The 16,399-nt window shown below is 46.5% G+C and overlaps 1 protein-coding gene across 1 annotated transcript in view; it reads left to right on the top strand.

The window, feature by feature from the left end:
- The window catches only part of adgrl3.1 (adhesion G protein-coupled receptor L3.1), a gene marked incomplete at its 3' end in the record, with an annotated part of 77,636 nt that overhangs the window by 49,709 nt on the left and 11,528 nt on the right, over positions 1-16,399 (top strand). Inside the window, exons 10-16 of the mRNA XM_079219251.1 lie at positions 1,799-1,921; positions 2,095-2,300; positions 4,331-4,507; positions 5,504-5,713; positions 11,813-12,033; positions 15,034-15,100; positions 16,040-16,131. Coding sequence (XP_079075377.1) covers positions 1,799-1,921; positions 2,095-2,300; positions 4,331-4,507; positions 5,504-5,713; positions 11,813-12,033; positions 15,034-15,100; positions 16,040-16,131 — 1,096 coding nt within the window. The remainder of the gene's footprint in view (positions 1-1,798; positions 1,922-2,094; positions 2,301-4,330; positions 4,508-5,503; positions 5,714-11,812; positions 12,034-15,033; positions 15,101-16,039; positions 16,132-16,399) is intronic.

Raw genomic sequence — 16,399 nt, 5'->3', positions numbered from 1 at the left:
CCCCCTTCATCATCTTCCTGCTCACTCCCCTTCTGATTTGAGAATTCAAAACGTCCCTGCAAACTCTTCTCCCCATCGCGGGCCGTTCACCGGGCGCGTGCCTTTTCGCGACCCATTTATTAAGAGCTTGAAAAGTCATGAAGGAGGAGCGGCAGGACGGAGGGCGATGAGGAAGATGAAGAGCGGATGAGCGCGTGGCTCGAGGGCGACGGCGGTGGTGGAATGTCGAATGACGCTTTGAGGTTGTTGTTTTTTTGGTTGCTCACTCTCGCATCAGTAACCAATGAAGTCACATCTATTTAAGTCACACGGCGGGGCGATAACATTACAGTGTTTATTATTTTATTTGGCTTATCGCAGACAGACAGATTGTACAGTCCTCACAACATGACTTTGTCTCGTTCATTCCTGCCGTCCTACACAATTTCACCTTACATAATTTCAGACTTGAGCTCAATATCTCTCCCCCCCACACACACACACACTCCCCATCCTCTGGTTACATAAACAGTCATCAAGATGTGGGCTATAGCACATCTCTGAGGAAGTTCAAAAAACAGGAAATCATCTATTTGTTCTTCTTTTTAGCGGAATATTTTTCGTCCTCTCCTTTTCTGTGCTGTTAATCTTCCCTCCCAGCTAATCCAGTGGGCAGATCCAGCATGATTATCTCTCCCTTTTATTCACAACCGCCTCTCATCTCTCTCCTCCTCTCCTCCCATTCTCCTCTCCTCCCATCCTCACTTCCTCCCCTCAACCCCCCGTTTCACAATTCTTTCAGAGCAGGCTGAGCGACAGGAATAAATTACCTCGAATGACACGTTTTAAAGAAGCCACTGCAGGTGATATAATCGTGTTAGATTTGTTTGTGTGACTGCGCGCCGCAGTATCCGGCAGAGGAATAAATAGTTTTATTATTAGAACCAAAACAATGATTTGAAGGGATAACACGGCGGTAACAGCGCACACGTGTGATAACGATAATGAACGAGTGTGTGTTCTTCTTCAGAGCAGGAGGATTGTCATGACAAGGATGCTTTAATTAGATTAGACTCAGCGTGTTTTTGACGCCCCACTGCGCGTGCATGTGTGTGTGTGTGTGTTTAGTTTGGCTCCTGCGCAAGGAAGGGACACTTAAGCAAGTGTTTCTCTTCCTCGCTGTATTTGCATATATCAGTGTCTGTGTTTATGTCTGCCTGCCTCTCTCTGCATCCACTTCCTCTTCGCCCAATGCCACTCTCGTCCTCCTCTCACCACCTCAACTTCCTTTTCTGTCCACTCCTCCTCCCCATCTTCCTCCTCCTCCTCCTCCTCCTCTGCTCTCATTTCCATCCGAGCACATCCCCGCGTTGTTTATTCGATGAAGGAGCTGTTTTTACCCCGAAAGCGGTGTCTAAATCACCAAATCACTCACAAGCACAAGCGATACGACGGAGGTGTAATTAGTCCTTAATTAGAAACTCTATCTAATACATTACACCGCCGTGATCGGAAAACGTGCTAACGAACCTGGATGGAGAAATGTGATTCCCACGATGTGAGAGAGAGAGCAAGAGAGGGAGAAAAGGCTGGATTATCTACCTCGATGTGTTGGACCCAGTTGCCTGGAGACAAAAGTTATTTCACTTTGATGTCTGTCAGCTTTTTCCCCCCCTTTTTTTTTCTTTGTTCGGCTGTGAAGCACTTAGTGAGAAAACATGGTTATTACACAAGGCTGCAAAACAAACCTGATGTGCGCTACGCTCCGACTTGACATTGTGTGTGTGTGTGTGTGTGTGTGTGTGTGTGTGTATTCCAGAGCTAGAAGTGGCCAGGCTGAGCACGGAGGGGAACCTTGCCGACCTGACGTTCCCTCAGTCAGAGCTACATGGAAACTCCATCCAGCTGTCAGCCAGCACTCTCAAGCAGCACGGCAGAAACGGTAGAAATCTCACACTCTCTGTCTCCGATGTCTGTGACCCCGCTCCTTCTCCCTGTCCAACCCTCTTGCAATGTGTTCTCTCTCACATCCGCCCGTCTCTCTCTCTCTTGCTGTCATCGTTGCGCTCCGAGCCCACGATAATCGACCCCATCCCCTGTGTGTTCTCCCCGCAGGCGAGATCCGGATGGCCTTCGTCCTCTACAGGAACCTGGGGGCCTACCTGTCCACGGAGAACGCCAGCGTCCGGCTGAGCAGCGAGGCGGTCTACCCCAATTACTCCGTCATCGTCAACTCCCCGGTCATCACGGCGTCCATCAACAAGGAGAGCAACAAGGTGTACCTGTCTGAGCCCGTGATCTTCACGGTCAAACACCTGCAGGTGAGGAGGGTTCGCACTTGACTTGTTTTTGCGATCAATGAAGGGATAACTTTTGGGGCGGATAATGGGACCAAAGTGGAGGTTGCAGGACGAGGCTGATAGTGTCTGTGCAGCGGAAGCCTTTAATAAAGAAATAGAGAGCGCTGCACTGGGTCAAGCTCCATGTCGGTAATGTTAAAGCACAAAATCAGTTGCTCTTTAAGGACAGGGCAAGCAGTCAAGTACACAGTTTAAACGGCACCGCTAAGACTTTAGGGGGATCCTTTGTGACTATTTTCACATTGAAGGGCTCAATAAGGCTGTTGTCAGTTTACACTTTCCTTAATGTACTTATTTGCTTCACATTACTCTCTATTTTGCCAATATATTTGTGAGCATTAGAGCTTATATTTGCAATTTCTTTACACAGGTTTTTTCCCCAGTTATTGAGTTAAATTTAAGATGTAATATATTTCGAGAAAGGTGCCCTCACTTGAGTGAATATCTCCACCAGGTGTGCCACTGCAGTACTGTGTGATTTAATGAATTCAACCCACAATTGCTAACCCAATTAGTCAGTTTCAGTACATGTTTGCATTAATTTTTCCTCACTGTCATGTCTTATAAGTGTTTAAAGTGGCCAGTACTCTCATGCCATGTGACACAGGTCACATGACCCATTGAGTTTTAAAACATGTTAATGTTTAACATACAATAAGAGGGCCTTTGGTATTTTTCAGACTGCCCACCAATACCAAGAGCTCCCTTCACTCAGAAGCTGGACTGTCACTGCTTTTTATTTGTACTTGAAATACTTTCTTCCTCTCCGCCATAGGCCTCTACTGCCACCCAAAAACGTAAAAAAAAAAAACACACACACACACACACAAACTTGGCACACAGTGGAACTGGTTGACTTGTTCCTTCACCAGAATGAACGCGGGCCACTGTGGCGTATTTTGATTCAATTTCACACATGCCGTTCTGGTGCTATAAATACTCACCAGAGCACCAAATGTGTGTTAATCCACAGCTGAGAATAGTTCCCGGCAAATGCACTATTTACTCCTGTCTGAGTAACGTTTGCTGAGATCTACAGCGCCCCAGCTGCTCTGGGATTACGTTATGAGTCGGCTTGGGTTTAAGTGCCACAGACAGGTCGGGGAAGTCGGAAAGCACTGAGCAATGGACAAATGCACTGTTGGGTTCGGTCTTTCACAACAACAATACTGAATAACGAAATCCTTTCACAGACTCTTGAGACTCACACAAGTTAGGACATTTCAATTGCTTTTCATAGCTGTGGGCATATTCCATTATTGTGCATTACATCATGAAAGCTATCGGTCGTAGTTATGTTAAAAAAAAATAATAATAATCGACTAAAATGTGGCAATCTGAAACTCTCGCGATTGACTTGCACTTAACACTGAAATGAGACTAGTGAATTGCTTTGACACTGCTTGACTTTGCCCCCCCAAAAAACTATTTGGAATAAGTGCACGGCCCCTCATCCGTTGCGGTGCTCGATGCGACACTTTTATGTTGTGTTGCTCATTCACCAAGCAAATGTTGATCCAGTTGGTGATCCAGCTTGTTGGCAGCAAAAGAAATCCTCGCTGTTTCACTGGCTTATTTTGAGAGTAACTTAAAAAACCACACACACACACACACACGCACACACAGCTCCATCAGTTTACACAACACAAGCGGCTCCTACACTTCAGAATCTCACACAGCAATCACGGACGCGGCGCCTCCTGCCTCGGCTCCATGTTTATTTGTTGCTGCGTTCCGTCCCTTCTGTTTGTCGCTTTGTTGTTGTGCGTGCTTGACTCCCCTCTCGGTGTTCCTTCCTCTCCATCCCTTTCTCCATCAATTCCTCCCACCGTTTTCTCACTTTCCTTGGCTCTCCCAACGCTCCATCTTTTCTACCTCCCACCTCCCCATGACTAAGTATCCGCTCTCTGCTCCCACCACCCCTCCTCCCTTTTGTCCCTCTCTCTCAATTTTTTAATTTCTCGCTTTCTCCCTCTTCCCTCAACCCCCAGCATTCGGAGGAGAACTTCAATCCCAACTGTTCGTTCTGGAGCTACTCCAAGCGCACCATGACGGGAATCTGGTCTACACAGGACTGTCGTCTGCTGGCCACCAATCGCACACACACCAGCTGCTCCTGCACACACCTCACCAGCTTCGCGGTGCTCATGGCCCACGTTGAGGTGAAGGTAGGCGTTCTTTCTGCGGCGCCTTCCAGGCCGGGGATGGGCAGGATCAAAGGGTCAGTTGTTCATCATTCGATTAGCGGTGGCTGGCAAAAGGCTGGTCTGAAAAAAAGAAGAAAAAGAACAAGAAAAGGAAGGAGTGTGGGGGGAAAGGAGGAAGGAAAAGAAAAGAGGCCACAACATCTGGAAAATAGATTAGACCTCTCCAGACTCTCCAGTACTGAGTAATCATACTTGGCAGGAGAAACTTTTTACAATTGATTTGTCATGCCAGATGATGACATTGGGTTGACCAAAAGAAGAAAAACCGCACTTCAAACATTCAGTCTCTGGAGGTTCCAAAGCAGAAACGAGGGAGACAAAAGCGGCAGGTCCTGTTTTATTGTGAACAGGCCTGATCAGAAGGTGAAAGTGGGCCCGTTTATTTCGATACCCATGAGCCTCTGTGGGCGGTGGATGAAAACCGTATTGTCCCGCCGTGTGTGGGATAAGCCCTCTTTGTCTCCTCTCTTTTGTCGCGTTAGGTTCCTTCCTCACAAATCGGCTCCGGTACCTCTGGGTGTCGCGTGACACCCGATCGCTCCCTCCGGGGGGCGGGGCGGGGACGTGTGTTGCTTCTTAAGGGAGTGGGGGTCATGGTCAGAGCTAGCTCGGCGGCCCTTTTGTGAACACGGTGTGAGGGGTTTGAGAAGTAGATCCATCACAGCGGCGCTGTGTTGAACATTGCTCTCCGCCTGCCAGGTTGCCGGGGGACACTGATGGATGGAGCCGGCACACCTGTGCAACGCGGCGTAGCGCTGCGGCCCTGAACGCTCTGCGACTCTCAGCCACAGACCTCAGTCAGGGGAGGGGATGGGGGTGGGAGTGTTGTCTGTTCCTGCAGTATGCTTCAGTGCCACAACAGCATGACTCACGTATGTTTCCAGCAAAAGCCCCGAGCGACACATCGCCGATGACGGCGAATCGAATAATCCACAACGAGCTCTTCTCTCGCCACAGAAAGCGGACAGCATGCACGACCTGCTCCTGGACGTCATCACGTGGGTGGGGATCCTGCTGTCGCTGGTGTGCCTGCTCATCTGCATCTTCACCTTTTGCTTCTTCCGCGGGCTGCAGAGCGACCGCAACACCATCCACAAGAACCTCTGCATCAGCCTCTTCATCGCCGAGTCGCTTTTCCTGGTGGGGATCAACAGGGCCGATCAACCGGTAGGCAAATCATCCTTTTGGCAGCGAGCCGTAGGTTAGTCCCATCGTTGTTGGAATGGGGATGGAATAGATGAATACAAGCAAATATTTCACACACAGGCTGCTTTTTTGAAGTGTTTTCACTCATGCTGTGTAGCATAACTGACCAGTACCACCCATCGTACTGCATCGCTGGCTGAGGAAGCGGTTGCAGTCAATGGTTGACCGCATCGCAGCCACATGAATAAGAAATGACAGATTTGCTACATTTAAGTGTTCCAAGAATAAACTGAAAATTCCTCTTTGAGAGGCTGTAAAAAAAAAAAAATCTTTGTATTCTAGCTAGCTTCTAACTAGACTGGATTATGCAACTTTTGTTGTCAAAAAAAGGGGAGGAGGCTTGCTGGCTTGTTTGCACTGCTCATACAGTTTGCAGTGACATCATCACTGTACTGAGCATTAGAGCCCTCATGTGACCTGGGACGTCAGTTAACTAAGCTAAAGTAACCAAATTATATTATTCAGCTAAAGCCAAAGTAACTAATTTATATTATTCAGCTAAAGCCAAAGTAACTATATCATATGAACCACTCCACAGTAAGGATTGCCGACAAAAGGCATAAACGCAGACGACAGCATTGCTCTGACTTTAAGGTTACGAGCACAGTCAGGTTGTTAGACTCCCTGACTGGCAAGTTGACCTAAATATGCAGGGTTGCCTGTTCTTTGGAGTCTCCAGTTGCAGAGCAAGGGATTTCCAATGCACAGTGCATATTACAGAGACTTCCTTATTGGGTGGATAATGCAGTGCGGCTTGTGTATTTGCTTTGTTGTAGTTTAGCTGATGTTTATGCTGTGCTCCCCCCTCAGGCTAAAGAAGCTGCAGTCTATCTCTTGCCACGGAACCATGTTGGTTATGAGGGGGATGTTTGTAGAAAAATATAACGTTCACAAACAAAGCCCACATGAGGAGTTCAACCTGTGTTTGACCATTGATATTAGAGTTTCACACAAGACTGGAGAGTGTGCACACACACCACTGCCAAACCTGCAGCATTACCTAGTGTGATAATAACGTAATAACACACTTTAATGTGTTATAATCTGCTTATTGCGCTGTAGTGAGAGGAAAGTATAGTACAGTTATAAACACTGATAAATATACATAATTAATAACCAAAAATTACATAATTAAACCTATGCAAGAACAACACATGAAACATTTTTTTCTTATTTTTTACTTTAATTGATAATGTATTATATCCTTGCAAAACATTTTTACTATTATAAAATAGTATGATAATGTACCTTTTAAATCGTTACATATTGCAATGTTTTAATTATTGTTATAAAGTTTTCTGAATATTCAGGAGTGCTTATAACTACAATTACTCAGTGCTATAAGCAGGTATTAACGCATTATTCCTATGTTTATAATGCATTATAGACATGGAATGTGTTTCACATGAATTCAACCCCTCAAAACCTGAGCCAGCAACATACAGTGTGTTGTAAACGACTCACGAGCCGGACCCGGCCAGTCCAGATGATGCATGTTGACATTCAGACTAACCTTGGGGTTATTTCTGGGTCTCTGTCACTCTGAATTGGATGTGTGTCATTGTGTGCATCAAAATGTCAAGGAAGTAATACAATGATCCTCATTCTTCTGAGTCAGCTATGCACTCAAGTAAAGCCTGTTCATGACTGCAGATGCTCCACATCTCGATGCACCGAGTGGCTGATCAGCCCTCTGCCGATGCCTTCTTCAGAGTAGCAGGTTGACTGGTTTAAGTGGACTCAATTTGATTCCAACAGGGCTCTCTGCAGTCATTGATGCCTGTGCAAAAAAAAATGGAGCGAAAATGACTTCCCTAGTTTTCACCTAATTGCTCACTTTCTATGTTTCACTCCCGCTACCCAAACCGTACCAGATTGGACTTTCTATTACGGTTAATGATGCATGGCCTCTGCCGCTCGTGTGGAATTGCGCTCCGCTTTTGCAAGTCAAAAACGCGGAAGATGAGGAGGAACAAAAACAAAAATCTTAAGCTTTGAGGGGAAAAGATCCAACCCATACAAAGCTCCGTCCGTAATGATGCACAGCGCAGTTTGGGCTCGACCCTCAGGGTGCACATGGTGTGCATTCCAGTATAATCCGTATGGTCCGCATCCAATGTTTTAAACCAGTCAGGCTGTCTGAGGGGCAGGGGAGAAAAAAATGAAATAAAAAGGGCATCAGCTGCATGCGGTGGGGCACCAGAACACATGTAGAGCGCCTTTATGGTCCTGCATCACATTTTCTCCATTTACGGGCTCCGATTAGTGCATGGCATCTGGTTTTCTCTACTGGAAAAGCATCCTAGAGGTCACTGTATCATGTTGTATCTACTATAGGAGCGTCCTAGAGAGCACTTTATCATGTTGTATCTACTATAGGAGCGTCCTAGATAGCACTTTATCATGTTGTATCTACTATAGGAGCGTCCTAGATAGCACTTTATCATGTTGTATCTACTATAGGAGCATCCTAGAAAGCACTTTATCATGTTGTATCTACTATAGGAGCATCCTAGAGAGCACTTTATCATGTTGTATCTACTATAGGAGCATCCTAGATAGCACTTTATCATGTTGTATCTACTATAGTTGTATCTACTATAGGAGCGTCCTAGAAAGCACTTTATCATGTTGTATCTACTATAGGAGCATCCTAGAAAGCACTTTATCATGTTGCATCTACTATAGGAGCATCCTAGATAGCACTTTATCATGTTGTATCTACTATAGTTGTATCTACTATAGGAGCGTCCTAGAAAGCACTTTATCATGTTGTATCTACTATAGGAGCATCCTAGATAGCACTTTATCATGTTGTATCTACTATAGTTGTATCTACTATAGGAGCATCCTAGAGAACACTTTATCATGTTGTATATACTATAGGAGCATCCTAAAAAGCACTTTATCATGTTGTATCTACTATAGTTGTATCTACTATAGGAGCATCCTAGAGAGCACTTTATCATGTTTTATCTACTATAGGAGCATCCTAGAGAGCACTTTATCATGTTGCATATACTATAGGAGCATCCTAGAGAGCCCTGTATCATGTTTTATCTACTATAGGAGCATCCTAGAGAGCACTTTATCATGTTGCATATACTATAGGAGCATCCTAGAGAGCACTGTATCATGTTGTATCTACTATAGGGGCATCCTAGAGAGCACTTTATAATGTTTGATCTACTATAGGAGCATCCTAGAGAGCACTTTATCATGTTGTATATACTATAGTTGTATCTACTATAGGAGCGTCCTAAAGAGCACTTTATCATGTTGCATCTACTATAGGAGCATTCTAGATAGCACTTTATCATGTTGTATCTACTATAGGAGCATCCTAGAGAACACTTTATCATGTTGTATATACTATAGGAGCATCCTAGAGAGCACTTTATCATGTTTTATCTAATATAGGGGCATCCTAGAAAGCACTTTATATTGTTTGATCTACTATAGGAGCATCCTAGAGAGCACTTTATCATGTTGCATATACTATAGGAGCATCCTAGAGAGCACTGTATCATGTTTTATCTACTATAGGGGCATCCTAGAGAGCACTGTATCATGTTTTATCTACTATAGGGGCATCCTAGAGAGCACTTTATAATGTTTGATCTACTATAGGAGCATCCTAGAGAGCACTTTATCATGTTGTATATACTATAGGAGCATCCTAGAGAGCACTGTATCATGTTTTATCTACTATAGGGGCATCCTAGAGAGCACTTTATAATGTTTTATCTACTATAGGGGCATCCTCGAGGGAACTTCAACACATTTTCTCCATTTACGGGCTCCCATTAGTGCATGGTATCTTGTTTTTTCCACTGAAGAGGCACCTTTGAAAGCTCTTTATCATGTTTTCTCCACTGTAAGGGCATCCTAGAGAGCACTGTATCATGTTTTATCTACTATAGGGGGCATCTAGAGAGCACTGTATCATGTTTTATCTACTATAGGGGCATCTGAGAGGGAACCTCATCATATTTTCTCCACTGGAAGGACGCCTTAGAGGGCACATTATCATGTTTTCTCTACAGTAGGAGCATCCAAGAACGCCCCTCATCGTGTTTTCTCCACTAGAAGGGCAATCAAGAGGGCACTTCCTCATATTCTGTCTACAATAGGGGTGTTCAAGAGGGCACTACTGCTGTATTTCTTTCAAACAAGCGTAAAGGGGGACAAACCTTGAGTCCACCAGTGCTTCAAACCTCACTTGGATGCAAGCACTTACACAAAAGTCATATGGGTCATATTCCTTTAATTCCACTGATCAAGGTAACCAACCATAGTCAACAGATACTGTAGGAAACCTTGATGTGTGCTGTCATGGTCTTACTGGAAACAAGGCAGTCTAGGACATTGTTGACGTCTTAGTGCTAAGTAGCCTTTGTTTCGTGTGAGCTGTGTGAATCATTACGAACTGGGAGTCTCTGAGGCAGGAAGTGCTCACGTCCGTATCCCTTATACCCGCCGTCTGAAGCCGCGGAGCAACCTTCAGGAGAAAACATCATTTACTTGCTTTGACCCTGAGTTTCGCTTAATTCTCCGTGTGTGTATGTCCGTGTGTGTGTGTGTGTTTGCGTGAGAGGGATCATGTGGCTTCACATGTACGTGCGCCACCATACTTGTGTGTGACGTTAATTACCGGTGACTATTTGTGACCCCCATTAACATCTTCGGCGTCTCTTAGCTCGCAGACGGTTAAGCCAGTAATTCCATGAGGGAAAGATGAAATGACTTTGCATGAGCAGCCACTCGGTTTCTTTCTGTTTTTTTTTTTTACCTGCATGTGCGTGCGTGCGCGCGCCTCTGTGTGTGTAAGCTACACTGTGCGATCATTAGAAATGGAAATGAGTGACTCCCTCGCCCCCTAAACTCATTGTCTCTCAGACATTAGGTAATTGTCTCTCGCTGCAAACCCCTCACTCATGAAAGTCTGTCGGTTGGCTCCAGGAGAGACGTCGCCATGAACGTGGCGGGCCGCATCTCGCTCTCTCCCGGCCTGCCTTCCTTACGCAGCCCTCTCTTTTCTTCCCATCCTAACGCCAACATTGTCAATTTCTTTTTTTCTTGCTGCTCATCTTTTTTTTATACATTCAGGAAGCTCTTCGGTATTCTATCATCCGCCTCTCTAACTCGTTCACATTCCTTTCATCCATCACTTTCCGCTGGCTACTAACAATGCAATTTCAAAATCCACTTACTCACTTTCAGTGTGAACGTGTCACCGCTGCTTGGTACAGGTGGGTGCCAATGGTACAATTTTGTTTTGTTTTTTAATACATTGGACAATTAGCTCTCAGTATTATGATCATGTAGCTCACTTAAAACATACAGTTCATCACTAATGATGGCATAAAATCCCCAAACTGTCCAGTATTATGTAAACCGATGGCCTTTCCCAACAATGTGCCACATTTCGTGAGTGCTTCGTCTCTTTCACGCCGAGCCGCTGAGTCATTTTTGCTGTAGTTCCACTCAGTTTTGTTCATTGTTGGCATTGACGAATACAAATAAAAATCACATTGTATTTTAAACAATGCTGAGCCCCCCCTCTTCTCTCCTTCTCTCTCGGCCCATTTCAAACAGAAGTGCTTTTCCACTTCTGTTTGAAATGTGGACAATCAGCGGCGGCGGCGGCGGCACCGACTTGTCACTTCTATTTCCTCATTTATCTTCTTAGATGACTCGAAGATGTAGACATGGAGTGAAATGTGAAAGGGGGGCTCAACTAACACCGCTATCTATAAAGCGATTTTGAGTCCGTCTGTCGCCTGTAATTGTTGTTTTCGTGTGCGATGATTGTGCGTTCCCCTTTCTATTTGCCTCACCCCTCCCTCAGCTGTCTATTCCAGTATTGGCGACCCACTTCTTAATCCCTCACATTTCCTTCTTTTAACGTGAAAAATTATTACTGTTTGTGTTTATATTTTTTCTGCTTTCTAACTCGCTCAGATTAAACACTTCCTGTGCATTTCTTGTGTGAAGTGTGAGTGTTTTTTTAAATCCCCTCATCTCTCTCTCTTTCTCGCTCTCTCTCTCCCTCACCAGATTGCCTGTGCGGTCTTCGCGGCCCTGCTCCATTTCTTCTTCTTGGCAGCGTTCACCTGGATGTTCCTGGAAGGGGTGCAGCTCTACATCATGCTGGTGGAGGTGTTCGAGAGCGAACACTCCAGGACTAAGTACTTCTACCTGGCAGGCTACGGCGTGCCTGCTGTCATAGTGGCCGTCTCCGCGGCGGTGGACTACAGGAGCTACGGCACCGACCGAGTGTAAGGATGGAGGAGAGCGTATAGCGTGAAGGGAGGAAAAGAGGGGGGGGAGGAAGGGAGGCTGGAGTGCCTGCTGTCATTTTGGCTGCCACAGTGGACTCCGCGAGCCGTGGCACTTCTGAGGAGTCAATACGGCGAGGCGGAGGAGAAGTGTGTGTGTGTGTGTGTGAGGGGGGGGAGCGGCATGCGGACAAGCAGGGGATGATGTGCCGCAGAGTGCCTGCGTGAGCACAGCAGTGAGGATGTGTGAATATGGAAGGATTTAAAGGGTGGGATGCAAGGATGGGAGCGGATTGAGGGAGAAAATAAAGGAGTAATGCCGTGTTCACACCGGACGTGGCGCGAATTTGCGGCGCGACCAGATTACATGTAAAGTCAATCCACAGACGCGCTGCGACGCGAATTGTTGATTTATTCGCGGGATAGACACGTTTGAGGCGGCGCGAACAGAGCGTTTGACCTGGGGCGAACAAAGCGAATTCGCGTGAGTTGAATTCTCCCAACTCTGGCGGAGAAATCGCGCGACACAAAGTTGCGGCAGCCAATCAGCGTTGAGAATCAGCGTTGAGAATCAGCGTTGAGAAGCTCCGCCCGTCACCACCGCCGCCTCCCCGTTTCTGAATCAAACTGCTGCTGCTCCGCCTGAACCAGCGCTGACAGCGGCTTCATTGAGACGCTGTTGTGGGACTACGGATGATGTTATGAACCCAAATACGAGGGCGTTTCATGTTCCCACATGTTTGGGACTTCCACAACAAATATAAAGCAGAACCAGTGGTTATTATTCCATGGTCGATAGCGGCGCGAAATTTCACGCCGCGTCCGGTGTGAACAGGGAAAAAAAATAATAAAGTGATGGAATAGCCTATCAGGGTGTGTGTACACGTCCATGCTATAGCTCCCACCCAGAGGAAGCAAGAGGGGACGGGGGGCATATACATTAAGCATTAAGAGCACGCATGGTTGCCTATTCATGCATGCTTGACTTGTCCAACCCCGAGACACGCGGCGGATCCAAGAGAAGTACGAAGCACATGCATAATAGACCACCTATAAATACACCGGGGTTAACATAATAAGCCTTTCACATGCGCGAACCGTTTGGAGGGGGTCTCTTGGAAAGAAAAGAAACAAGAAGAAAAAAATGCATATGCATGTTGCGGGCATAATGTGCATATAATGAGTAATGGGGGACATTACCAATGTGGATGTTGCGTTTCAAAACTTGCAAAAACATCTCACCCCACACTTTGATGACTAATAAATGAGCGGCTCCGTATAGAAAGAGGAGGAAAGACAAAATAAAATAATGACAGCACACTATAGGACTGTTACATTATTCACGTGCTCTGTGAGGCCTTATGTATTCCAGACCTGGTGGCTCTCCGCTAAGATACACATCAGATCTCAGAGGTTCTGAAGACGCGGGGGGTTGAAGTTAGCACTGTTTAACCGTCAAGCCGCGCCAATCCGTATGCCACTTAGATCAATATTTCATCGTGGCGATGATCACTAAAACATGAGAGTCTGAATGCCAAGCTCGGGATGAATAATCAACTCGCGTGCCATCAGCTAACAGACTGGGAGACTTGCCTTGAGACGGTAGCTGAGGTTTGGCGTAAGAAAATCTAAATCAAAATAGTCACACTTGAGTCACACTCAAATCAGTGGGAGTTTAAACGGATAAAAGGCACAACAAGAAAAATTCACCCAAGCAATCCATTTTCTTCCGTTAATGGACAAAAAAAAAGTAAAATCCAGAAATACGTTTTGTGACTCACTCATCGGTCCCCCCCCCCCCCCCCCCCCCTGAAAATGGCGCGACTCGTCACGTCTGACACGGCGCGACACGAGACGAAAACCTCTGGAAATATCATCTGCCATGCCTGCTGTGTCACCTTGTCACATAACGCACCCCCCGCCCTCTCCCACTTATTAGCCAGTGGCGCTGAGTCCCATTCGCCTCCCATAATGAAGGTGGCAGTGACTTCGCAAAGGAGCCCTAATGGAGGATACAGTGACACGGCCGGGGACCCGTAATGGAGGGCTCTCTAATGTGCTGGAAATTGAAAGATTAATAATGCAAAAGCAGCTGGTCATGAATCAGTCGGCCATTTTTGCTCCACCGGCTTTTTTTTTCTTCTTCTTCTTCTCTCTCCGCGCCTTTCCCACTGCAACCCTGTTGGGTCTGACCTCAGTGGAGGGCACTCGGGGGAGGAGGAGGAGGAGGAGGAGGAGGGGGGGGGGAAGGTATTTTTTTCCTCACCTGCTTGCTGCGACTGACGAGTAAAGATGTTGAGGTGATATGATTTAGCACAGAGCAGTATATCTTCTCCGACCAAATGCTAACCTTGTGGCCAGAGATTGAGTGAATGTGTGTGTGTGTGTGTGTGTGTGTTCATGCATGCCCCCCTCTCTCCTTTAACCTCACCCTCAGCCCATTCCCAGACTCCATAAATAGCCCCGGTGATGTGCGAGGGCTGCATTCATAACTCACTATTCAAATGAACGGCATCGCGTCATATTTTTGCGACCGTGCGGATGATGGCCGTGTCGTATCCATATATCTGTGCCCTAAGAGGGGGGGGGGGAGTAAAGATGAATTTATCACAGGCGCTCATCCCCCCCCCTCCTCCCCTTTCTGTGTGTAATGTGCGTTTAGTCTGTTCACTTCATCCCACAACTCTCTCCTCACTTTTTCTTTTGTCCTCCCTCCATCGTGATTCATTTGATGAATGCCGTAAAGTGATGTGCTATTTTTCTCTCTCTCCCCACCTTGCCTCCTGTGTGTGTGTGTGTGTGTGTGTGTGTGTGTGTGTGTGCGTGTGTGTGTGTGTGTGTGTAACTATGATGCATGCCCTGTCCTCCGATGGTAAATCCTTGCTACCTTACATCCATCTGGAGACCGGAGCATGTTTTTAATCCCCCCCGTCTGTTTCTCGTGCACGGTGGTTCTCCCTCTAACTCTCTCTCTCTCTCTCTCTCTCTCTCTCTCTCTAGGTGCTGGCTGCGATTGGACACGTACTTTATCTGGAGCTTTATAGGCCCTGCTACGCTCATCATTATGGTGAGATACACCACACACACACACACACACACACACACACACACACACACACACATGCACGCGCTCCATATGCGCAGTAGTAGTAGTAGACCGCCACATGTCCGCGTGGGAACATATAAAGTGTTCGATGGAACCTCGCGTGTCAGGTTGAATAAATCCCGCTCGTGGACACGCCTCCCAACGAGCTGGGAACCTTCGAATGGAGAAAAAAGACGCAGATCACGATAAGAACTCTCCAGGAGTCATGTTGCCACTTATTTGCTGATCCAGGCACCGGGCTTCCTCCCGCCGGGCCTAGCTACTTTATTACGAAGCAGCCTGTTACACAGCATGAGGAGGAGGAAGGAGCTCAGTTTGACCGTTTTCCTGGTTGACAAACTCTTCTGAGGCCCTCATACACACAGGCCGACAACAGAATATCTGAAAGAGAATGAAAGCAACGAGGACATGTTTCCCAATTAGGTGAATGTCAGCACGCCGACGCTCTGCAACAAAACACTTTTTTAGGGCAATGTCAGGCGGGCCATCGCTGATCTAAGTGGGAGCGGTGCAGGTGGGACCGCTCGGCTCCGACTGGAACGCCCATTGGGAACGAACACAGCCGTTGTCAGACCGCCCTTATCTGTGCGTTACCAGGCCGATAGAATGGGCTGCATTGGACTTCCTGTCGTAACGACGATCCTCGGTGGATGTAATGACTGCTGTTCTCTCCCCGATGCCCGAGCTGCAGTATTTTGGGCACATAAAGGGCTGTTGATTGTGGGCTGATACTGTGTCCCCGAGTCAATTACTGCTGGATGGGGGGAAATAAAAGGATATGCACTGTGTGTGTGTGTGTGTGTGTGTGCATGACTGACCGAGTGAATTGTTGTGGTGACATTGTGTCTTTAATTAGGCTTGTTGCTGCAGAATATTAACTTGTGCGCCCGTGTGTTTCAGCTGAATGTAATCTTCCTCGGCATCGCTCTTTATAAGATGTTCCATCACACGGCCATTCTCAAGCCAGACTCTGGATGTCTGGACAACATCAAGTAAGTAACATGTCTGCATGCAGTTCTGCCGTCACGCCAGAGTGCGGTGTTATTATTAGTATTATGCATGCTTGTGTGTGTGAGTTTGTGGGGGGAGTTAAAGGAATAATTCACCATTTTGGGAAATGTGCTTGTTTGCTTTCGTGCCGAGTGTAAATCAGAAGATGGAGAGGTCTTGTGTATGTTTGTTCAATGTGCTGATATAGAGCCAGCAGTATGTTAGCTAAGCATAAACACTGGAAACAGGGTAAAACTGGCCAAACGCTGT

Source organism: Taurulus bubalis (assembly GCF_910589615.1).
Source record: "Taurulus bubalis genome assembly, chromosome: 6".
NCBI classification, from domain to species: Eukaryota; Metazoa; Chordata; class Actinopteri; order Perciformes; family Cottidae; genus Taurulus; species Taurulus bubalis.
This window is presented reverse-complemented; position numbering and strand designations above follow the sequence as displayed.